The 26969-nt window shown below is 36.3% G+C and overlaps 1 protein-coding gene across 1 annotated transcript; it reads left to right on the top strand.

Moving 5' to 3' along the window:
* On the top strand, positions 1-26956 carry LOC131935676 (uncharacterized). Its single transcript, XM_059292194.1, has 26 exons — positions 1-74; positions 233-316; positions 3659-3711; positions 4143-4267; positions 5224-5383; positions 5724-5790; positions 6074-6179; positions 6337-6428; positions 7456-7579; positions 8439-8567; positions 10965-11246; positions 11954-12157; positions 13157-13291; positions 13706-13815; positions 15089-15192; positions 15603-15727; positions 16069-16198; positions 16651-16784; positions 18675-18803; positions 19770-19940; positions 20656-20787; positions 21071-21253; positions 21757-21856; positions 23954-24040; positions 25158-25257; positions 26550-26956. The coding sequence occupies exons 2-26, from the start codon at positions 233-235 to the stop codon at positions 26739-26741; spliced, it is 3258 nt and encodes a 1085-aa protein (XP_059148177.1). The 5' UTR covers positions 1-74; the 3' UTR covers positions 26742-26956.
* Positions 26957-26969: the final 13 nt, after the last annotated feature.

Below are 26969 nucleotides of genomic sequence, written 5' to 3'. Positions count from 1 at the left end.
TTCAAGACAGACAACTGAGCTACAATATACTTGCTCTGTTAACTTTCAGTTAAAAACATCGCACATTTTCTTAAGTATGTTCATTTATTGGTCATCACCAATAATTCTTTTGGTATATGTGTGTATTTTTATACTAAGTTGTTTGCAATGAGAAATCCAATTGGTTATTTTAGCATCTCATATATACGTGTATATAACACGTTCACTGAACGCCAGACATTAATGTTTACAGATGATCGCTGTGATGATGTTCTGCTTACGATTCATCACACTCCTGTGTTGTTGTGTCCCTTGCTTCACTGCCGTTGTACAGCAGGTAGGTTATTTCCTTTTTAATAAACGTTACATTTACCATAGTTTAACACTGATTAATATTAAGTGGTTTGAAGTACTTGAAGTTTAAACCTAACATTCTAGAGCGAACTTTATTTCTATCTTTCATCAAGCAAAGTTAAGGTTAAAACATTCAAACTAATATATTGTAATTAAACAAATCATATCGGTTCGCATTGTGCTTCTGTGTAGTTTGGTAGAATTTAAAAAATGCCTTATGTGTATTGTGTTGTGTGTTTGTGTTATTTTTGTATTGTATTTTAAAAAGGTTAGTGTGTGCTTGAAAAGAGTTTTAGGTGAAAATCTCACACTGATGTTACATGTATGCATCGGTCTGTTGTAGTTGTTGCTCAGGATCATAGAGAAGGAGGGGGACGTTCGGTTTATGGTAGCGTTTTAAGGGAATGAGAAAGACAGTAAACGTTGGTGGTGGTGGAGTAGGGTGGGGGGTGTTAAAGAAATTTTAAAATTTCACACCAGGTTATATTTCAATTGTACTGATTTTATTGTATTTAAGTTATTGTATTGTGGTAGTTAGAGATAGATAATGGTTGATTTGATTCCTGTATGATAATACAACCAAGTCAATTACCCACCTGTAATCACCACCGGCCTTACCCGCTCCCTGCCAGTTACATTCTACCATTCAGTAAACAAAGTATATTTTACATATCCATGTTCAAATCCAGTAGCTAAATTTAAATCTAGCCTCACCCCTACCTAAATCTCAATCCGCATCCCTTTACATATCTCTAAAGTTACCCTGTTAAATTAATGTATGCCTTTCTTTATCATTGCTCTTACGCTTCCCCTTAAATTATCCAACATATCCCTATCTTAAACATCTATCATTCAACATTTTATTCGTACCTTACACACACACACACACACACACACACACACACACACAATAATATATGTTTTTTTTTCTTAAACCCTAACCATAGTACTTATATTTACCCTTAAACTTATCCTCACCCTCATCCCTATTAGTATGTTCACCCTCGCCCCCACCTCCATGCTCATGTTCACCACTATTCTCACCCTTACCCTTATGCTCACCTCACCCACACCTTTATGCTCACTCCTACTCTCATGCTAACTCCCAACCTCATGCTCAACCCCACCCCCATCTTCATTCTCACTCCCACCCTCATGCTCACTCCCACCCTCACCATTATGCTCACCCCACCCCCACCTTCATGCTCACTCCCACCCTCATGCTCAATCCCACCCTCACCATTATGCTCACCCCACCCCCACCTTAATACTCACCCCCACCCTCATGCTCACTCCCACCCTCATGCTCACTCCCACCCTCATGCTCACTCCCACCCTCTGCCGTTATGCTCACCCCGACCTATATGCTTACCTCCATTCACACATTTTTGCTCACTCCCACCCTCATGCTCACTTCTACCGTCATGCTCACTCCCACCCTCATACTCACCCCCACCCCCACCTCCATGATCAACCTCACCCCCATGCTCATGTTCACCCTCAAACTTAACCTATCACAATCAACCACATCATGATCCTTAACTTATCACCCTCTTCCTCTCACTTTTATCATACCATCGACCCATTACCATTTACCTTCTACCGCATTAACCTAACAGCCCACCCCTTTCCCTTTGTGCGAAAGTAGCTTACATGAAATAAAATATAAAGGTTTTGAATTCCTGTTCCCTGGTGCCTTTTTGTTAATTTTTAAAATGAAAACAGACAGCCGTGTTTCACCATTAAGTGACGTATAGCTGGATCCTTGAAAAAATTTCCCAAATCTATGAGGAAGCCAATGTTCATGCACAGTAAAGATCTCGTAATAAAATGCGCGAGCAAACGGCTGTCAAAATAAAAATATCGTACTCAATAGAGAGGTTTATTATGTTGTTTTTTTATGTTTGCAAATACAACGCATTTCTAAGAGTTTTTGAACATAATAATATCATGTTTCGCCCGTATCTAATACCCATTTAACACGAAATGTCCTGGTGAAACTAAATCTGGTAGATTCGTTTAGGAATGTGTACATATCAAACTACAGGACATAAACACATGCTAAATAAATCATTGAATTTATTTTTCTTATTGTCTATAGAATGGTTTTTTACCCAAATCAAATTTTTCTTGCAGCTTATTGTTTTATTCATTAAGACAAAGCTAGATTGTTATAAATAATCGGAAAATTAAATATAAAGAGATTATCGTATGCGGGAAGTTAAAAAAAACCTATCTAGTAACTCTATACCTACCCCTATCTCTCTTAATACTCCTATTCCTATTATTTTTTATATTGTTTATCCTTATCCATTTTTCTTTTTTATGTCCTTATTACTACCCCTATCAGAAAATCTATGCTGTATCTCTAGCCTATCTTTAATCCTACCCTTATATTGTTATACGTATCCTTTTCCAAATCACAAACCCTGGAATGAAAAAAAATGTTTTAATACGACCAGTTTTTGTGAGCCCGTATGTTAATCAGGTAAGTCCTAGAGATTAACCAGACATAGTTAAAACTCAGTGAGTGGTTAAGTATGGGATACTGCTTGAGTTAGGTCTGGATTAGAGGATTGGGTTAGCTGGTGTAACCAAAGTAAGGCTTAAGGAACACAAAACAATGTAGGGGATATCACACGCACAGAGTAGAGGGAGTCTCAAACTGTTGTGATGCCATTGTTCTGTCTGGGGCTGTAGTAACTGGCTTTACAACATATTCCCCTTTTAAATTATCGCACCTTCTGTCCACTCCGTCCCATTGTCACTTCATATTAGCTCACGTAAGCTTAGTACGTAACCCAATTGTAATTACCTCCCCTGACCCTTTCCAAGGGTGGAACCATACCAAAACCTAAAACGAGGATTAAAATACAGCGTAAAAAATTATTCACATGAACTTAAGAGTTAACTATTTTTATATATTTTTCAGAATTTGACAACAAAAGAAATTTAAATCTCAATATTTAAATAAATGTTGCAAGAGGTTATGCATTTCAAGAACAGCATAACCAAAACAATATTGCATAAATATATTCCACATCAGAAGCATACAGATTGAATGTTTAATATTTTAAATCCAGCTGCTGCATTGCCCTCTAGTGAAATAAATTAAGAAAAAAAATATTGTAAACTTAAATTACAAAACGAACAAAACTTTTAAGAAAAATTGAAGACACAATCTAAACACAAGCCTAAATGTAGCTATATCTAAAAAAAAATGTAAATAAAGCTCCACTTATAATCTGAATTAAATGAAGAAATTTAGTCTAGATTAAATCTACTCATACAACTGATTGTGATTTATCATATATGCTTTTTACAGAGTAACGCTGAGGATGGTACCAATGTGACTGTCATCTCTACACGTCTTACCAGGTCTAGTGACATTGTCTCATCATATTTACTTTACGTTTTAGTACATAACTAAAGTGGAATTGTACCAGCTTTTATACTATCCTTGGTTTTATGAAACGTGACCACAGCTGACAATAAGAAAGTAAAAAAAAAATAAAAGTAAAGAATCCCCTTTAGACCTAGCGATCCATTGCGCAGATGAAGTAGAGTTCATATTATGTTTCTTGACCTCGGCATACAAAGGGAAAATGTGGTCTGCACTTTAGCCAGCCGCCTTTACTTTACTTTACCTAACTAGCGTTAGGTACCCATTTGAGCTGGGTAGACTTATATACGTACTACTGACTTAGACCCGTATTCGAACTCAAGTTAGCAGCATAAAGATCTACCGCTTAGGCCACGCCTACCCCAATGTTGATTAGAAAGATGACCATATATTTACCTGCCTACAGGTCTATCTCACCCCATATGGCCGAGTGGATAGAGCACGTCTACCTTAACAAGAGGGCCACGTACAACGACAAATCCAGGACCTGGCCCAACATAATCCCTTACGTCATCGACGTTTCTTACACAGGCGAGTCAACTTATGGCATTAAAATGTAACAATTGAATGGATTTGACAACACGCTTCATTTAGCATGATCAGTGTCTATCTGTTGGTGTCTGTTTCTGGTTCACTTATAACTCACATGTGTTGTTGATTTTTAGTTTCTAATATGTTAATGTTTTTCGAATTAGTACATATAGAATTACAACACCATACTATATTGTTGCATAAAATATGAATAAAACAAAGCAACATACAGGCATAGGTGTTAGAGGTGGGACTTTAAATGACATAGATATTCACGTAATATTGTTGACGAATATATGTAAAGGCCTTATCGAAGATGACGGTTATCGAATATAATAACCATGCACTCAAAGAACACAACTTGAATTATAAAGTTTTTACACCATTACTTTATTTTTAAAACTAACTTTCAGTCCTTTTAAATTTCAGCGTCATTCCGCACCCGTCGCATTATATACAAACCATACATATTTTACAAAGCTAGAATAACAGCAAATACTCACGAATCATATCGTCAACCTTCAATTTGAACACACTCCATTCTATAATATATTTATTAGATGTTTCTCGATTAGTCCAATCACAAATAAATCTACGCCATGACAACATATGAAAGCTGAATGAACTGAAGACAAACTCTTGTATTAAGTCGGGCAGAATTACTAGCGTTTATCGGAGAGATGAAATGGACAGAACGTCAAATACGTAGAATGTACACAATTAACTGTAGGTACACAGTCGCGTAATAGATACACAATCACTTATCATGTACACACTTGCGTAGCACAAACAAAACAACTAAGACAGTCAGTCCTGCCTGCAATGAGTCTTTCATACATAACAGCAAAAAATCAAACCCGATAGAGTAATTAGGCAGACGGGTAAAATAAACGATAGATCGACTTTGAAAGTAGAACAAAAGCTTTAACGGCTACCATTTATGGTTATGTGTTCAGGTAACCAGGTGACCCTGAGAGAGGTGATGGATCACATCTCGAGCCGTGTATGTATCACTTTCAAAAACGTCACCAGCACCTACGACCCGGAGAATCCCACGTGGTTCACTAGCAACGGGTTCGAAACCAACTCGTATATGCTGATAAAAACAACAGATGGGTAGGTTGTATCTCTTATGTTGAAAGTTTTCTTTAGCATATAAAAAAACTGACGCGAACTTCTCTCTAAATCTTTATTGTAGCAATGGCGATATACCTTAATCATAAACCATATAATTTATTAAAAACTATATAATTCTTAATTGATTTGTGTTTAAAATATACCTTAATCATAAACCATGGATTAAAGAAACTATACAATTATTAAGTGATTTGTGTTTAAAATATATCTTAATTCTTAATTATTCTTAATTGATTTAGTTTTTAATCAAAGTTATAATTGCGCTGGTCCCAGCTAATAGAAATAAAACGTGCTAAGAAAGTTTTCTTTTCAATGTAAGGTGCGCAACCAGCAATGGCCAGGGAAATAAACCAAAAGGCCGAGTTGTCACAGCTTGTGATGGATTTGTGAGTAAAAATGTCGGGTTTTTTTTTGGTCAGAAAATTATTATAACACATTAGGTATTAAATAGCATGTTAACTGTCACATAACATTTTATAATAATTGTCCGGTTACAATTCAGGTTAGATGTCAGCATATTTGTTTGCTATCCGTCATTTATTGATCAACTTCTGAATTTAAATATATATATATATATATATATATATATATATATATATATATATATATATATATATATATATACATATACGCACTTATAGCTAAAATTTATGTATTTTATGAATGTAGGGGATAAATCTACACGAGATCCTTCACTCACTCGGGGTCATCCACAGCCATTCATCACCACTTAGAGACAGCTATGTGAGCATCCACACGTCACTCATCAAGCCAGGTGGGTGGTTACTTTCCTTTTTTCGTTACATCGATAACTATTTCCCATCCCAATCAATCAACCCCATCCAAGAGTTAGCACACTTCAGAGCTAGCACACTAGTATAATTTCCCAATTAAAATGATTTTGAAATTGTATTTTGTGTTATGTCCCTCAGAGTTACTTGGAGCTTATGAGAAAATCCCGGAACAGCCAACACTAGATGCGCGTTACTTTGATCCGTACTCAATTATGATGTACACCACAGCGGTAATATATCCATTGTACACATTTTACACAGTTTTGATGTTACAAAATTCACATTTAAGATATGGGTTTACAAACATTCACATTTTAGATATGGGCTTACAACATTTGTATTTTAGATATGTGCTTACACTATTCACATTTTAGTTATGTGCTTAAAATATTCACATTTTAGATATGGGCTTACAAAATTCACATTTTAGATATGGGCAAACAACATTCACATTTTAGATATATGCTTACAAAATTCACATTTTAGATGGATGCTTACATAATTCACATTTTATATAGGGGCATACAACATTCACAATTTAGATAGCTCCTTATATTATACACATCGGACGTCGGCTTTCATTCTTGAAATTGTGTATATTTGCTTGCGTTATTCACATTTGAAGATCAGGATATTTTATTATATTGTGTTTCAATATATTTTTTAGTACAGTTTTACAACTGTTATAATACATTTTATTGTCCATTTTCTGAGTAAAATTAGAACAAATTACAATAAGGTGCTTTTTAAGCTATAGCTCAAACTATCTATATCGTGCCATAATTCTACCTATGAAAACAAGTTACAAAAGTAAAGTCAGCAAGCATCCTTCTACAGCTTGATTGAGCTAGCAATGACGAATGATAACCAAACAGAACGCTAGTTAGTTTAGTTAGTTGGGTCTTCGACATAATTAAATAAAGTCAATGAAGACAATGCTAGTATCAGCCTAAAAAACAGAGTTCTTATAAAACTAAAAACGGATACTCATTAGGCTGACCAATCATTTTCTTGTGTCAAGGCCAATGAAAATAACGCTATTCCTCAAATCTATGGTTACCATCAGACCTGGTATTGTGTTTTAACCCTAGCCATCCACTTCCATAATATAACTGAATATTCTAATCCCCATCTTCTTTAATATAGAGTTATGGACTACCAAGTATAACAATGTACTTTTGTCATTGTGTACCCGTGTAGGCTACATCTAAAATGTTGATTTCCTTGATTAATAATTAGCGGCTTTTTGACCAACAGACTTGGCATCTGACGGGTCAGGAGACCTACACGCCACTCAGGGACGATTTCGTCAACAGGCTTCCGGCTTTCTCAGAGGAACACGTGGTATTCAGCGAACTTTCTAGAATATACAAGTGCAACGGTGAGTCACATATTTTCAGGGTTATAGGTCTCTCGCATGTTTGAGTAAATGGCGAAATGTATTAAAAAAAGTGCAAAGGTAATTGGCGCTTAAAGAAGATGCGTCATACAAGAGTAAAGGGTGAGTTACATATATACCAATGTCAAATAACAAGTGTAACAGTAAGTTACATAGACTTGTATATAGGTTAATCACACATATATCAATGATACATAGACAGGTGTAACAGTAAGTTACATAGACTTTTATAATGATGAATCACATATATACCAATATCACGTAAGTGTAACAGTAAGGTACATATACTTGCAAAATGGTGAATCACACATATACCAATGATACATAGATATGTTTAACAGTAATTAGATACACTTGTATAATGACGAATCACACATATACCAATGTTACATAGTCAAGTGTAGCAGTAAGTTACATAGACGTGTATGATGGTGAATCACACATATACCAATGATACATAGACGGGTGTAACAATAAGCTACTTACTTGTATAATGGTGAATCACACAATAGCAATGTCACATAGTAACAGTTACTTACATAGACTTATATAATAGTGAAGAACACATATACCAATAATACATACATAGGTGTAGCAGTAAGCTACATACCTGTATACTGGTGAATCACACATATACCAATGATACATAGACAGGTGTAATAGTATTCTACATAGACGTGTATAATGGTGAATCACAAAGGTAGGTAAAGTCGGCATTTATAGATAACGGTGAAATTGTAAGTCACACAGACCTACATAACAACAGTGAGACACATAGACATGCACAAAGACGGGTGTAACGGTGAGTCACTTTTGTAGGCATGCATGACTTTCCCAACAGAACAATTCTGCAACAACGATCAGACGGACTGTGGCCCAGGCTACCACACGTTGATCAATGGACGGTGTCGCTGTGTCTGTCCGGAAGAGTGGGATCACAACACGAATTGTAGAGAACACATTAATGGCCGTGAGTTAAGTTAATACAATCTGTGTTTGGGGGCTATGTTTTATGTTTTTCACAAAGTATCAAATGCACCGGCCGTTCTGGCTAGGCTTTGTCCTGGCTATTTCAATACATCTCTGGATGTTACGGTCAGTTTAAGCAAGTAAATTTGTATTAAAACGTACCCTAAAAGAATACAATTTAAAAAAAAACAGCTAAAAATAAAAGCTACAGCAGCATCATGTCCTACGCCGTAAGAGAAATCATAGTGAATTCGTTAAGCTAATGTTTACAAATTTTAAAACATAATTTCGAATTTCGAGACAAAGCATAAAGACTTTCATTCTATTGAAACATTTAAAGTTAAACTCTGTGAAATGTTGAACATTATACAACTGGAGACAGTTTATCTTGTTCCCCAATATATATATATATATATATATATCAGTAGCGTACGCAGGGGGGGAGCAGGGGGAGCGGCCGCTCCCCCTCTGGCCATTTTCACCAAAGTGGCGCCTTTTTGGAAACTTTTTAAACTCACAGTTTTAAACAATGATATTTGTTAAAAATATTTTTGGTCGGCACATCTATGTAAATCACAAGATTTCTTTTCATGCAGCAATTAAGCATTATTGTACTAGTCTAGTAGTGTCTACGTTTACAGCACGTATTAACAGCTGCATCAGTTCGCCATTCTAAAAATAACCATTACGATGCATTGCAATGTTCAAAAAACCTTTACGGTAGTACCACTTGGCAAAAGGGGTGTTAAGTTTAAGGCAACTGTATAATGTATTTGGTTACGAATAATTGAATTAGAAAATGTTATACATAAAACTTCACACATAATTACTTTATATATACAGTTTGAATCGTGTGATTAATTAAAAAAAATTACATTCAGAAACAGTTTGGGCGATAGTGATTACGATTACAAATTATATAAAACAGTTACAACCCCCCCCCCCCTCCCCCATGGACCCCTCTGTAAAAAAATATTGTCATAATACCACTGCTACTTATTTAAATCTATTTCTGTAATATATATTTGTGTAATATATATTTGTGTAATATATATGTATGTTTAGAACAGTCATCTAAAACTGACGCTATGTTCACTCTGAGTTGGTTATCTCCCCCCCCCCACCCGTACCCCACACCTCACCGCCACAATTGTTAGAGCGACATTAATGTCACACTTAGGTATACACTGGGTTGGATAATTGACCTAAAGTGAACGGACAGTGGTGAATGAAGCTGAGCCCCCCCCCCCCCAACCCACCCCGAACTGATCAGTTAAGTACATGTAAAGAACGCGTAATGATGTACCATAGTACCATGCCGACAGAAAATTAGCTTTTTAAACGTAAAACTCTGTGAATATTGTTTTTGAAATTACCAGTAAAAAGGTGTGTAATCAATACAGTGATCTAACCCATACCTATCACTATGTTAAAAAAAATGATCTTTAAAGAACACAAAGAAGCAGTAGTTAATAATTAAAATATATATGAACTGAACTGAAAGACCGATATTTAGTTATATGTAGGCTGTTATTCCGAACGTTTTTCTATTACATAACGAAAAGCGTGCTTTTATACCAACTCTGATTTTAAAAACTTTAATTATGCTGTAATAGTTTACCATTTATGATGACGATATATTGAATTCTCATTACAGACAAAAACATTTTGTAAACACGAATAGTCTTAAACAATTTCATTATATTCTAAAGTAATTATTTATTTGTTTTGAAATTTAGAATTAAATGTGTAGATATATACATATTTATATTAAGAGAGTGATTATTTCCCCTATTTCCCTTGTCTTAAATAATTTCCCAGGAATTATTATGTAAGAAATTTTGTTTACAAGAATTACAAAACAGATTGTGTTACGTTCATTGTTTTTGGTTGTAGTATATATATATATATATATATATATATATATATATATATATATATATATATATATATATATATATATTGTTTAGATTGATACAATTTTTGTTTTGTCGGCCAACATTGTGTGTTTTTTCTTATTTCTTCAGAGTGCTACTTTCAATTTATTTTACATCATAGAGAATTAATGACATACAGCTATATATATATATATATATATATATATATATATATATATATATATATATATGTATATATATATATATATATATATATATATATATATATATATATATATAATACACTTATATAGAACGTGTTAAAAATTTGGCGCCTTTTTTTGCTCTTTTCGCTCCCCCTACAACGAAACCTGGATACGCCTCTGATATATATATATATATATATATATATATATATATATATATACATATATATATATATATATATATATATATATATATATATATATATATATATATATATATATATATATATATGTATGTATGTATTGTTAACACAGCAACCAAGAACCTCTCCTGGCCTGATACTCAAATTGTGTTGTATGGAAGTGAGCAGTGCCCCACTGGATTCGATCCTAGTCCAGCCACACTGCCAATTACAGGGACCTATGCGCCGACGCAAGAACCGCTACCAAACAACTACACGATAGAAGATAAAACCATCAACATCCTGGGCTGTAAGAAATCCACCCCCGTGAACAAAGCAGATGTTAATTGGAAAACGTGGCCCATGGGCGGGGAATATTGTATCGTCAAGCCAAGAGGTCAAGATTGTGGTGGAGGTAACTGGGTAGTAGAAAATATTATTCAAATGTTGTCTGTTGTTCAGGGCCGGCGCCACCTATAAGGCGAACTAGCCGGTTTCCTACGGCGCCGTCTGTAGGGAGGGGGGGGGGGCGCCAAAAAAGTGTTGGAAGAACATTGAAATGGGAGGGGGTATAAATCGAAAGTTTGAGGAGAGGGTGCAAATCAAAAGTTTGTCCTGGGGTCACGGAACAATTTGCGGTGGGGGGGGGGGGGGGCACTTTTAATAACTTTTGCCTAGGGCGCTAAATAACCTGGCGCCGGCACTGATGTTATGTTAATTTTTTTATTGTATATTTTATTGAAAGATAAAAAACTCATTTTCTAAGATTTGAAAAAAGTAAACTATTTGTATGAAAAGTATTAAGTTCTGAATTCCCAAGTTTTCTAAAAGATGATTTTTGCTTCTCTTCTAAACTACGAAATAAATAATAAAAAATTTTAAAAAAAAGAACTTGGGAACCAAGTAATGCCTAGGATTGTTTTTTTTTTTTTTACAACCTCATTTATTTTGGTATGTTAAGCACTACAAGTAGCCTGCTCCGTATTATTTTTTTTTTAAATGTATGTGTTTAGATTTGGATGAAGTCGTCAATTTAATTGGGTTTTATTTTCTTCAGTTGTTTACGACACCGCTGACTAGACCTATGACTTATGTTTTGATTGGTCTATATTTTCCATACAGTTTTTCAGGAAGGTGGTATCGAGTTTATGTCATTAAATCAGAACCGCCCTGAGGGGGACGTGGGGGACGTCTCAATCGATGGTTCCATGCTCAGGATCAAGTACTGCTGCCGGGACAAGGAGAATCAGGCGATGGTCATTGATCTACCAAACGCGGAGCCTTTCAAGCTGGTACCTAAATATCAGGGATGTCCAATGGTTAGAGGTGGGTACTTTATAGAAATATCAGGGATTTTTCTTGGTTAAGGTTGGGTAATTTATAGAAATATAAGTCTTCTGGTTAACTGTGGGTACTTTATAGAAATATGTCCTCTGGTTAACTGTGGGTACTTTATAGATATATAAGTCATCTGGTTAACTGTGGGTACTTTATAGATATATGAAGAATTTTTCTTTGTTAGATGTTGATACTATATAGAAATAAAAGAGATGTCTCCTGGTTAGATATGGGTACTTTAGAAAAATATAAGAGATTTCTTCTGGTTAGAGGTGGGTTCTTTATAGCCATATATAGGATTTCTCCTGGTTAGATGTGGGTATTTTATAGAAATATTATTTGATTTTTAACAATCCACCATCTAGCATATTAAATAGTTTAAACGCTGGTGATAAGTCTGAATAACATAAAAGTTATGTAATCATGTGTATTTATACCCAAGTGATAATGATAAGTCAAAAACATTCAAATAAAGGGTCAACTGTGCTTATATGTAATTAAACAAAATGCTACTGCATATCCTAAAATTGAATTCTGTGTATTTTAGCCACAAAGTTAGTAAGAATTTTAACAATACATAGATATTTTAGTCCGAACGGGGTTGTGTGAAGATTTTTTAAAATTCAAATTTGGTGAGAAGTTTAGTCAGAATTGTTGTGTGAACTTAAATTTTAGCCAGAAATATTTTGGGAGCATATACATTGGTATTTACCAAAAGCGGTTGTTGGAAGTTAAATAGTGTGTATACATTTACATCAACTCTATTTCAATATACTCCTACTTAATTGCTCAGTTTATTTATTTTTCAATGAAAAATATTACATAATATAGTTAGTAGGCTACTTACATTGAAATATATCTCTTCTTCTATTTTTTTGCAATCATGTTCTACGTGCATAAAATAATGTCCTAGATTTACCGATTAGATTAATCCGACTAATTACCAAGAATGCACTATTTCCTATACAAAAACATTCCTTTTTTCAGGAATGAAAAGCACCTACTCTAAGTTGACATTATGGACTACTAACTCGTCAGCGTTTGGTGCCGTTCCGCCCGTCGGATTTTATTTCCGGACGTCATTTCTCCACTACATGTGCCATTACCAGCCTCCTATCTACGGTAAGCTTTAGACGCTCGTTATTTGATAATAACAATAAAGGGGAAAAAAGTGTCTGTAATTTCACAACTTGTGATTTTATGGCCAACATTATGTGTTTCAACAATTTTAATTTGCTCATATTTTTCGTGTTAACGTTGTTTTTTACTTTACAGATTTTGTTTCTAAAATTTTCATGACTATGTAATTAGTGTTCAGACAAATTTGTAAAATTCCAAAATTTTAGGTTAATACATTTTAGAGATTCAATTATTTTTGTTTCCACTATTTTACTATTTCCAAAAGTTTTGTTTTGACAAATTTAATGATTCCATCATTTATAATTTAAATATATCAGTGATTTAAAATTCTTTGTTACGACAATTAAAGTGACTTCTAATTTTAAGTTTTTCTATCTTATTTTCTCACTTTCTAAGGCTGCAGCCAGGTTGTAAATCTTAATAGCAAGAATCTAGCAGTGACTATCAAAACACCTGGGTTCGGTACCCAGAGAGAGCCAGACAGGAGATGTTTTTACAATTTCAATGTAAGTCATCACTCGTTGTATCTTTTGTCAGGCTTGCTCTTTTGTTTCAATGTAAGTCATCGTTCGTTGTATCTTTTGTCAGACTTGCTTTGTTGGTTGTTTCATTGTAATGTCATTGTTCGTTGTATCTTTTGTCAGGCTTTCTCTGTTGTTTAATGTAATGCCATCGTTCGTTGTATCTTTTGTCAGGCTTGCTTTGTTGGTTGTTTCATTGTAATGTCATTGTTCGTTGTATCTTTTGTCAGGCTTTCTCTGTTGTTTAATGTAATGCCATCGTTCGTTGTATCTTTTGTCAGGCTTTCTCTGTTGTTTAATGTAATGCCATCGTTCGTTGTATCTTTTGTCAGGCTTGCTTTGTTGGTTGTTTTATTGTAATGTCATTGTTCGTTGTATCTTTTGTCAGGCTTGCTCCGTTGTTTCAATGTAATGCCATCGTTCGTTGTATCTTTTGCAGGCTTGCTGTGTTGGTTGTTTTAATGTAATGTCATCGTTCGTTGTTTCGTTGTCAGATTTAGATAGTTCCAATGTAATTCATCGTACGTTGTCTAACTGTCAGGGTTTTTTTTGTTGTTTCAATGTGGGAGCCGTACGTTTTTCCGAAAGACAATTGCACGAATGCCGTTTGCCCGAATGCCGGAAATTTGTCGTAGACCCTTTTAATGTATGTCATTGTTAATTTTTTTCATTGTCAGGTTTTGTTGGTTATTTCAATGTAATATTTTGTTCTTACATTAAAAGATTGTGTTTCGTGTCTCAATGACTTTCAATGTAAGACTTTTTTGCTGTCTTAATTTATGTATGTGTTCGATGTTTGGGTTAAATGATTTCTTGCCTCACTTAGAGATTTTGTTCTTTGGTTTAATGTTATACAACTTTTTATTTCAATTTTAAAATGTGTTAGGTTCTTCAATAAATATTTGCGTTTATTGTTTTTTATTTGTTCATTATACGAGACATAGTTCGTTGCCTCAATGGATATATTTTTTGTTGTTGTTACAATCAAAGACATTGTTGTCTTAAAATAAGATGCTATTCGTTGTCCAAATAAAAGACTGTTCGTTATCATAATGCAAGAATTCATTACTGGCCTCAATGTATTACACTGTTAGTTTGTTTACATATAGGCCTAAGACTTTCTTTTTTTTTTTACACCGGGAAGAGTTTTCGTATACACTAACCATTGCTTCTAAAAAATGGAATAGTTAATGCAACAGGACATCATTCGACTCTCTTGAATATTGTGAAAGTCCATTTCTGTAATCACGTCTTTTAGGTACCTGCTGGTTCCAAACTGCGTCTGACATTGAACACGTTCGACCCACACGTCAACGACCTGTTTCTAGTCAAACGTTTTCACAAGTGGCAGGACCCGGTTATGTAAGTGTGTGTGACGTCAGGCTAGGTCCCTGTCGAGTGAGTGTTTGTGACGTCATGCTACGACCTGTCATGCTCGTGACGTCATGCTACGACCCTGTCATGTTCGTGCAGTTATATTAGGAATGTGTACTATGTGTGATTGTGACAACATGTACTCACAATACAATTTAAAGACGAGTGTGTTGTAATCAAATAAAAATTATTTTAGTATATTTGTCTCATTTACTTGTATGTAACTAAATGATACTTGCTAATATACATGTCTTGCATACGCAAACTTATTTTCTAACAACAATTTTATATGTTATATTTAATAATGTGTAGTTTATTTTTCATTGCTTCTTATAATATATTGCATTTGAAAACGAAAATGCCGTTTAAAAAAAAATATTTCGAAAACAATTTTTCAGGATCAACAACAACTTCAAGCCGTACCAGTTGGTGAGTGAGGGAGACTACTTGTCTCTAGAATACTGGTCTTCATGGGAGACAACAACCAACATGGGAATTAACTTCAAGGTAGATGTTGTACTAGGTGAATATATAAATAAATATTCTCTTTGTTTATATATATATATATATATATATATATATATATATATATATATATATATATATATATATATATATATATATATATATATATATGTATATATATATATGTTTGTGTGTGTGTTTGATTTTAATATATATATATGCATACTGTGCCAATATTATTTCGTTTATTGTCTTGGTTGTGTTTCGAGTAAAAGACATGCATACTTATTAAGAGTTATGAAGGCTACGGATGAAGCTAACGAGTTATAGTCCAAACCCATTAGATTTTAACCCTATCCACACAAGATAAGCACCGTATTTCGTTTATTTCTGTTCTAGTTGAAAATATGTGCTACGATGTAAACACTAGAGGGGCAGACTACTACGGCGACAGATCTTATACAGAAACTTTCGAGCCTTGCGTCCCTTGGGAGAAGGCCACATCTTGTGATGACTTCCCCTTTGATGGGTAAGCTGCTATGTTTTTTGTTTAATAAGTAATCAATCAGGGCGTAGCGAGAAGGGGGGCAGGGGGTGCGGACCGCACCGGGTGACACCATTTAGGGGGGTGACACCAAGGCAAAAAATAGCAAAACATATAGAGAAAAACTCGAGGGGGGGGGGTGCAAATCGTAATTTGGAGGGGGGGAGGGGGTACAAATCGAAAATTTGAAAGTTTGTCCCTGGGAAGGGTCTCTATGCCTCTGGGGGGGGGGGGGGGGGTGACACCATTAAGTGCCGCACCGGGTGACACCCGACCTCTTTACGCCACTGTAATCAATGATCAGATAATATCTGTATGTGTCTATATGTGTAAGTGTACATTTGAATCCATGTTTGTAACTATTTACCTATACAACAGCTAGTGAAACTTGTCACTTTTGCTGTATTTAAATATTTACATTATAAAATTGACTACAGATTGAGCGGGATTTCCCTGTTAGAAAGCGGAAGTAGCTGTAGAAACCCCAACGGAGCTCTCCTTCAGCCCTGGTGTTATACATTTGTCAACGGCACTGTTTGTCAAAGACGTTATTGTGACGTATGCAATTTATGTAAGTAAGCACTAAATAGATGTGTTACAAGAAAGTATTGCCTCCTCAGGCAAATATCTTAATTAATGCTCTAGATACAAAAACAACAAAATTAAATATCTTCATACACCTACACCTACACCTGCACTGCACTGCACCTACACCTACACCACACCACACCTACACCTACACCTACACCTAAACCTACACCTGCACTACACCTACACCTACACCTACACCTACACCTACACCTACACCTACACCTACACCTACACCTACACCTACACCTACACCTACACCTACACCTACACCTACACCTACACCTACACCTACACCTACACCTACACCTACACCTACACCTACACCTACACCTACACCTACACCTACACCTACACCTACACCTACACCTACACCTACACCTACACCTACACCTGAATCTACACCTGAATCTACACCTACACCTACACCTACACCTACACCTACACCTACACCTACACCTACACCTACACCTACACCTACACCTACACCTACACCTACACCTACACCTACACCTACACCTACACCTACACCTACACCTACACCTACACCTACACCTACACCTACACCTACACCTACACCTACACCTACACCTACACCTACACCTACACCTACACCTACACCTACACCTACACATACACATACACATACACCTACACCTACACCTACACCTACACCTATACCTACACCTGCACTGCACCTACACCTACACCTACACCTACACCTACACCTACACCTACACCTACACCTACACCTACACCTACACCTACACCTACACCTACACCTACACCTACACCTACACCTACACCTACACCTACACCTACACCTACACCTACACCTACACCTACACCTACACCTACACCTACACCTACACCTACACCTACACCTACACCTACACCTACACCTACACCTACACCTACACCTACACCTACACCTACACCTACACCTACACCTACACCTACACCTACACCTGAATCTACACCTACACCTACACCTACACCTACACTTACACTTACACCTACACCTACAGCTACACCTACACCTACAGCTACACCTACACCTACACCTACACCTACACCTACACCTACACCTACACCTACACCTACACCTACACCTACACCTACACCTACACCTACACCTACACCTACACCTACACCTACACCTACACCTACACCTACACCTACACCTACACCTACACCTACACCTACACCTACACCTACACCTACACCTACACCTACACCCACACCCACACCCACACCCACACCCACACCCACACCCACACCCACACCCACACCCACACCCAAACCCACACCTACACCTACACCTACACCTACACCTACACCTACACCTACACCTACACCTACACCTACACCTACACCTACACCTACACCTACACCTACACCTACACCTACACCTACACCTACACCTACACCTACACCTACACCTACACCTACACCTACACCTACACCTACACCTACACCTACACCTACACCTACACCTACACCTACACCTAAACCTACACCTACACCTACACCTACACCTACACCTACACCTACACCTACACCTACACCTACACCTACACCATCTACACCATCTACACCATCTACACCATCTACACCATCTACACCATCTACACCATCTACACCATCTACACCATCTACACCATCTACACCATCTACACCATCTACACCATCTACACCATCTACACCATCTACACCATCTACACCATCTACACCATCTACATCTACATCTACATTTTAGCGATTTTCAACTTTATTTATTATTATGAAAAGCAAATGTATCCTTGTATTATATATGTCACTATATGTAATTATAATTTATAAATACATTATCTATGCATATACATTTAAATAGTAAACGCGGTTGACGTTCTAAGCAATTGTTCAGCACTGAAGAAGAACGACTCTGATTTTTGCAAGTCCGCAGTTGAGCGTTACGGATGTTTAAGCACGTGCAGTTTGTCAAAACTGAAGTTTAAGCCAGGTAATTTGTCGTGTTCGCCTTTTTTTAACTCTCAACTGAATAGGGCCGGTAAGTAGGTCACCAACCAGTTCTATGGCTCATGCAGGTTTTATAGAGCCGTAGAACTGGTTGGTGACCTACTTACAAGACTTATTGTGCCTCGCCAAGTGTTTGCAACTTCTTTGCATTGTAACGGACACCAATCTATCAGCCAGATAGTTGGCGAACGCTCCCGGATTCGTTTAACTGATTATACACAGATGGCGACAAGCCTAAATAAAAGAAAGCTAACACACTAGTTCACTAGGTCTCGTAATTGATGTCTAGGGGAAACACTAGAGAAACTACTGATGCCAACAATACATTTCATCTGCATATAACTTGTAATGAGTGTACAAAGTCGTGGCAGAACACTAGATTTATACAGGAATAAAATAGATTTACAGAATGAACAAAACCCAACTTACAATTTGTGGGAAATAATAATATGATACACTATCACAGCTTTTAACACTTCAGAAAAATCACCACAGTTTACACAACGCTGCTATAAGCATAAAGAATTACTTAACCACAAGTAATATAAGAATATGCTACTTATACAACTTAGTACTACACGGCAACACACAGGGCTTATGTCTCTCAACGACGTCTGGTCAATGAACTGCCTCGAGACGCCTGTGCGCAGTCTATTTATAGACTTAGGCAACATGGAAGGTCACCTTCAAATCATAAGGCCATTGGTTGGGGTGGTCATCTGGTCTGAATCAATCAATCATCTTTTGATGGAAAATTTCTGAGTCTAAGACTCTCTTAGTAAGACAGCGGAAAAAAACCGGTCATGGCACCACAGACCATATATGGTATTATAACAAATGTAAAAATAAACATTACCAGACCTAAGTAGGTCACAGCATTAAAGTCTTTTATTAGAAATATTCGGTTTATTAGTTTGTAAAGAATTTTGGCCTATTCTCTGTTTCTCAGCGACATGCAGCCCACCAAAGCTGCCACCTGATGTAAGCGCCGCTGGAGGATTAAAGTCAGGGTACAAGGAAGGGGAGATCATTAACGTCACCTGTACGACATCCGGGGCTTTTGTGAACATAATTAGATGTACCAAATCCGGCTGGTCCGGTCAGGCGTCTGATTGTAGCGGTAAGATTTTAAAATATAAGAATCTACCTTCATTTGGTCTAAATTACAATCAGTTTTAATTCATTTTATATTACGTAAATGTATTAAACCCGTAAGATTTCAAGTACGATTTTAAATAGGAATCTAACGTCATATTGTCATATATATAATCAATTTAAATTCATTTAATAATACGGATACGAATTAAAACGTTTTATATTAACAAACTATTGGTGATGCACTGAAAAAGAAAACAAAAATTGTAATAAAAATTAATTTATAAAACACATCTTTAATCTCCTAAAATGTTCTTCAAAATAAACGTTGACGGGTATGATATTTGGTGTATTTGAGAACTAAAAAGTGTGGTTTGAACTTGGTGTTTTAAGAAGGTTGTAAGTCAAAACCAACTAAAATACAATTTAAAATTTTGAAATTATTAAGTATCCCGCCATTTTCGTTTGTTCTACTTCGTTCGTCCTTATTACAGTCAAGCATCCATGCGAGAAAATACAATTGGCTTAAAAACCCAAAGCAATTTCGAAATCTGTAGCGATGTTAAGTCCAGTATAAAAATCTCTATCTTATTGTATTATATATATATATATATATATATATATATATATATATATATATATATATATATATATATATATATAATGATAGATCAATCGGACATTTTCAAATGTAACCCAATTCATTTTTCGACTTATGTTTAAACTTATGATTGTTCCAGCGGCTTTCTCCTGTGGCGACAAAATCCAGAGCTGTAAAACGATTCTGACCAAATTCCCTGAGTTCTGCACTTACAGCAGTTCCAAGATTTCTGCCTTGACGTTCTGTGAGAAATCTTGTGGTGGATGTTCAGGTAATGTTTCGCCGGTCTTAAAAGACCAGTAATTCAAGTTATTATTAAGGTGTCATCTTTAATAGTTTTTAGTGTGTTGGTTTCTTTTAGCTGATGTAGTAATTGTTAATTTGTTTTTTTTTAGAGTGAAAAATATATTGAAAACAAATTGTAATGCTATCAGCATATGTGGCCGGCCATTAAAAATTTTGAATAAGTTCTTCCTAGCCTTGTTTCTTTAACATATGACGTTTCATTTACCATTTAATTTCAGCAATAAATCTCTAACCATAACTTTTTCCAGACAAAATACACTGCAATGAACCAGCAGGAAAAAATTACTCCCGGTCGTCTCAATCTGCAGTTATTTCCCCTGGCCAGGTCATGACCTTTGCTTGTCATGATGGTTTCTATCACGTGGGTGGCGACCTGAGCAGGGCGTGTTCAACTTCCGGTACATTATTGGGGTCAGAACCAGTTTGCCGCAGTACGTAGATACTTTCGTCTGTTGTTTTATACTAATAATGTCGATATAGAAAAAAGAAGACATTTATAAGTTTGCTAAACTTTGCATTAACAGGCAGCTAAATTTGGTTTAAAGTATAAATGTGTTACTAACACAGTTTCTTCTAGACTTTTTTTCTCCATGGGCGGGGGGGGGGGGGGGGGGGCGGACACTGTCAAAAGCATATATTTTCTATTTAAATTCCATTTTGTTCGGGGGGGGGGGGGGGGCGGTAGATTTGCTTTGTGGGGCAGAGCCCTCCCCCCCCCCCCCCGAAGCAAGAGATGCCTGGAAGAAACTCTGATTACTAACTTGATCTAGTTGTTTATGAAATGTTATTAAAAGTAGGCCTAATTAAAATTAACCTACTTCTGTACGATCTCACTCAACATAAAAAGAGTAGGGAGTTGCGGTTCTAATAATATTACATTTGTTATTGTTTCTATGCAGTTTGTAAACATTTTCATATTTCAACTATTTTTAAGCTACACCGTTGCCAGTAGATATCCAGTTGGGAAACATCAGAAACCGACGGGAGAGTTTGCCCAAGGAAATTGCATTTCTGCTGGATGATGCCAAATACAGGTCTGATACACTGTTACTTTCATGTGAACTTTGTTATCTTAAGGTGGTAGGCTCCGGTAAATAAAAAGTTTTTAATACTAGAGAGCTAAACATGTCTTCTCTACAGCTTTTTTAAGGTACATCAAAAATGCATTTCCACTAAAAAAAATGTTACATTTTTTTGGTAACTATGACAACGGCGGCCATGTTGAAAATTAACCTCTTCGTAGGATTTCCACCATTCATAATATATTACAATTTAAGTCCAACTAGAATACCCGTCATCCGTTGGATAACTGTGGGTTTCGGGGGTCATCCATCAAAAAACATCACGTCTGTCACTCAGAGGCATAGCGAGCCTTCCCGGCGCCCGAGGACAAACTTTTCGATTTTAACCCCCCCCCCCCCCAAGATTTCGATTTTCAACCCCCCCCCCCCCCCTCAAACTTTTGATGTGCACCCCCCCCCCCCCACTCAAACTTTCGATTTGATTTTTTCCAAACCATTTTGGCGCCCCAACATATGTCCCCCCCGCCCCCCCCCCCCTCCACCTCCTCACGCCTCCCCTTCCCCCCCCCCGCCTCCCCTCCCGCCCCCCCCCCTCCTCCCCTCCCGCCCCCCCCCCCTCCTCGCTACGCTACTGCAGTGTCACTTATCGTCACAAAAACAGACCCCACATTCAAAAATATGTTTCTTATCTTTTAAAAACACCGAAAACACCGATTTCGGACTATCCCTTCATATACTGACGTCACATGTGACCTACTCAACTCTACTTCACCTGCCCAGTGTCCCGCCAAGTCTCAGACAACATGTTTTTATCGTTTAAAAAACGATTCCAGCCGAGCATGTCTCTGACCACACTATCCTTTCATATGCTTAGGACAAAGAAACAGATGAACTCTACTTCACATGCCCTGTATCCTGCCAAGTTCAGATAGGCAACTTTATCATTCACATATAAAAAAAAACAAAATTGAAAAAAAATATCATTGACATATTGGTCTAGAACCTGTACCACCCGCATGAGAGCGGACTACGCGACAAACTTAGCTATTTACTCGTGACGTCACAAATGAATTTTTATACTATACTTTTGAGTCTCCGCGCATAGATCTAGATCTAAGTCTAGTAGTAGAATCTAGTAACTTTCAAATTAAATTTTATCTTAAATTAGCCAAACAAAGATGTATATAAATAATTAAGGCCTGAAATAGATTCTAGATGTAGAATTTACATTAAGTCTAGATCTTGAATTTACATTGAGTCTAGAGTGACCTAGATCTAGGCTAGATCTAGAATCTAGGCTAGATTCATAACTTTCCTTCGACAGCTGATCTTTAGATCTAGAGAAATTTATTGTAAAACTAAATGAAAAAAGACAGTTTAAAATTGATATAAGTGTTGGAACGTAATAAATACAGCAAACGGACGTATTGTTAAAGTTATGACCGACAGAAAATTAGATTTAGAACGCGTTAAACTTTTGAATGGGAACACAATTTTCTTCGATAGACGCCGCCATTTTATTGTACTAAAGAGTAAACAAAAAACTGTGACGTCACGGTCCCGCCGAGTGTAGTGGTCGTTCTAAACTTTAAAAAAAAAATGGGTTACTCTGCGTATGAATAAATCAATAAATTAATTAACGTCTTTAAATAAATGTGTGATTAACAGTCTGTCTTAAAACAAAAATTTTTCTCTACCTACATACTATTTTACAGCTTTCCACGATGAGTGCAACCATGCGAGATAGTCAATCAGGCAAACAAACAAACAAACAAACAAAAAAACAAATAAATATTCAAACATGTAAACAAACTTGACTTTTAGTAGTATTAAGATAGATAGATAGATGAACAAAGACAATTTATAATCTCCTGACATATTTTGGGGTACTCAACTAACAATTTTAAGTGCAGATCTGCAAACTAATTTCTTATGAATTTTCAAATTTTGAATCTGGTAAAAAATACTAAATTTTGGGTTATTAAATCGGTCCATTAAATCTAATGTTTTGACGGAGCCATAGCACAAAACTCGTCTGATTTTTTAGAATCATCGTGCAATGTCACCTCTCTCCAACGCATCTACGCGTTCATCCTTGTTTCTCCACAGAATCCCATTCAATGGTAAAATAACCAAATGGTACTACTACTGTGAAAAGGCTGGACCCCTAAACCTTATTGTTTTCAGACCTTCAGGGTATGACGTTCTTCGAATATTCTTTACTTGTATTGATAAAATGTTTTATAGCCACGTAAGCGTACTTGTATATAAATAAACCGGGAGTGATCTCCCCTAAACTTTCTCGAATATTCTCATATAACACTACGTGGGATGGCAACTCGGAATATAGACATGACTTTTAATTACTTAAACTTTTAAAAATAGAATAGAATCTCGTAGAAAAAAAAAAATTGCGCACCAAGTGAACGCCAAAACAAAATATGCATACAAGTGTGGAATATTATTAGTACTTTATAAATTTACATGCGTTTTTTGAAATTGGAAATAGCGTAAATTAGTACTTCCGGTCAACGGAAATTACTCCGAATTTGTTAGAAGGTAGAGAATTAGATCTTTTACTTACATGTGAAATTTTATTTATCTATCTGAAATAGTACTCAAGTTATAGGCTTTTAAAAAATTCAAAGTAAACAAAGTACCACTTTCGGTTATCGGAAATCGCTCAAAGTAAAAATACTTATATATGAAATTTCATCCACTTAGCTGTAACGGTACTCAAGTTATCGTGTTTACAGTTACACAGACACACACACAGACACACACACACATACACACAGACACACAGACATACGGACAAGATTGCAAAATTATGTTTTTCCGTATCATTAAGGTGTAAATCGTCGAGATTTCTGAAAATCTCGATTTTTGTTTTTTTGCACGATTACAAGACTTTCTCTATACTTCGTATATACGAGAAAGTAAAAAATGTGTTACATTTAAAATTTCTTCCAACAAAACCAAATATCGAATATTTTTTAATTCAATAATCGTTCAAGAAACATTGATGGTACTGTTTTGCGTGTGTCAACACAGTGTGGATCCGGATACATGGCAACGGTTGTAAATATTAATGTCCAACTGATGGAAAGCAATAAAATGATTAGTCACTATAGATACACTATTTTGTTTCCTCATTGTGAATGGGACATAACTAAGATAACATAGTATACACGTTATAAAGGTAGTTATTGGTTTGGTCTAGATGAGGCTTTTTTGTATGGATAATATAAAACTTCGACAATGTGATTAAGTAGGCTGTTCATAAGACCTTGACATTGACCTACTCCTCTAGATCCAGCTTCAAGCATGTCGGCACCAACAGTTTCACGTGTGAGCCTGGATGGAGAAGGACGTACAAGGTACCCGTGGAGAGCCAGGTCATGGTACAGAAGGTGAGTGGGTTGAAAAGGATCAGTCATATCACTAAGATGAGTCATAGCCATACAGTAAGTTATAGGCACACGATATATCATGGCCATACAGTAAGTCATAGGCACACGGTAAATCATAGCCACACGGTAAGTTATAGGCACAAGGTAAGTCATGGCCATACGGTAAATCATACGGTCATTCATAGCCATACGGTAAGTCATAGCCACAGAATAAGTCATAGCAACACGGTAAGTCATAGCCACAGAATAAGTCATAGTAACACGGTAAGTCATAGCTACACGGTAAGTCATAGCAACACGGTAAGTCATAGCCCCACGGTAAGTCATAGCCACACGGTAAGTCATACGTTAAGTCATTGCCACACGGTAAGTCATACGGTAAGTCACATCCACACGGTAAGTCATGGCCATACGGTAGTAATTCATAGCCACAAGTAAATCATAGCCACAAGGTAAGTCGTTTCGACACGGGAAGTCATAGCCACACGGTAAGTCATACGGTAAGCCAGAGCCACACGGCAAGTCACATCCATACGGTAAGTCATAGCCACACGTAAGTCATAGCCACACAATAAGTCATAGCTACACGGTAAATCAAAGCCACATGGTAAGTCATGGCAACCGAAAAGTGAGTAGATTTAAAAAGATCAGTTATACCACTAGATTCTGCCTACAACGCGTATGACTGCGCTCGCCTTGTCACCGTCACCACAGGATTTGTTCCTGAACTAGACCTCTGTAAATAACATAAGGTAAATAACATAAGGTAAATAACATAAGGTAAATAACATAAGGTAAATAACATAAGGTAAATAACATAAGGTAAATCACATAAGGTAAATAACATAAGGTAAACAACATAAGGTAAATAACATAAGGTAAATAACATAAGGTAAATAACATAAGGTAAATAACATAAAGTAAATAACATAACTAGAGCTAGGCGTGTAGTATAGAACAATATGGCGGGTTAGAGTTGTAAGAGATAATCATTGAATACAATTCAAGTTGAGGCTAAACTATAACAAGCTATAATTATATAATTAGCATGACTTGTAGTTTGTTCTTGGTTGGGCAAAAGGCTATTGAAGAAAATCCAAAATGGAAAGCAGGCTGAAATTAAAGTCTATGGCCTCAATGGAGCATAACCAGTTAACACGTTTAATTAATTGTGTTGGAGGGGGATTCCTTCCAGCACTCAAATTAAGAACGAAGAAGAAGAAGACAGAACCTTTATCGACTGTGTCCCTGAAGTAGCTGGAGTTATCTACCCCACCACTTTTCTCTCACAGAACGACGTGTTTGGCGCCTTCTCTCTTAATCCTGACACACTTAGCGTCAGCGACTGCAACAACGCAGTGGTCAAGCTCCTGGTGATTCCCACCCAGGCCGTTACGTCACTGACTGCCCTGCAGGCTACGACCAAGTTCCAGGACATCAAGTGTTTGATACCCTCCTTGGGCGTCAGGTTGGAACATAGTTAAAATATGTTCACTTTATCTTATATGTTTTCCTTTATTACTATAAGATTGACAATAAAATAAAATTATAAAATGAATTAAAATGCTTTAAAAATGTATTTATCTGCTGAATTTAAAACCTATATATTCACTTTATCTCACATGTTTTACAATATTACTAAAAGATTGACAATAAAAAAAATGTAATCGTATAATCTGAATAAAAATGCTTTAAAAAATGTATTTATCTGC

This window comes from Physella acuta, unplaced genomic scaffold (genome assembly GCF_028476545.2).
Source record: "Physella acuta isolate Inbredline_101_S28 unplaced genomic scaffold, ASM2847654v3 ptg000151l, whole genome shotgun sequence".
Lineage (NCBI taxonomy): Eukaryota > Metazoa > Mollusca > Gastropoda > Physidae > Physella > Physella acuta.
The sequence above is the reverse complement of the archived record's forward strand: the minus strand, read 5'-3'. Positions and strand labels throughout refer to the sequence as shown.

What these genes read in the sequence shown, in the direction of transcription:
- LOC131935676 (XM_059292194.1), top strand. Translation starts at nt 233, where the DNA reads ATGATCGCTGTGATGATGTTCTGCTTACGATTCATCACACTCCTGTGT. An exon ending in ATCTCTACACGTCTTACCAG is followed by an intron (nt 3,712 to 4,142) that starts GTCTAGTGACAT and finishes ACCTGCCTACAG; the next exon opens with GTCTATCTCACCCCATATGG. An exon ending in CACGTCACTCATCAAGCCAG is followed by an intron (nt 6,180 to 6,336) that starts GTGGGTGGTTAC and finishes TATGTCCCTCAG; the next exon opens with AGTTACTTGGAGCTTATGAG.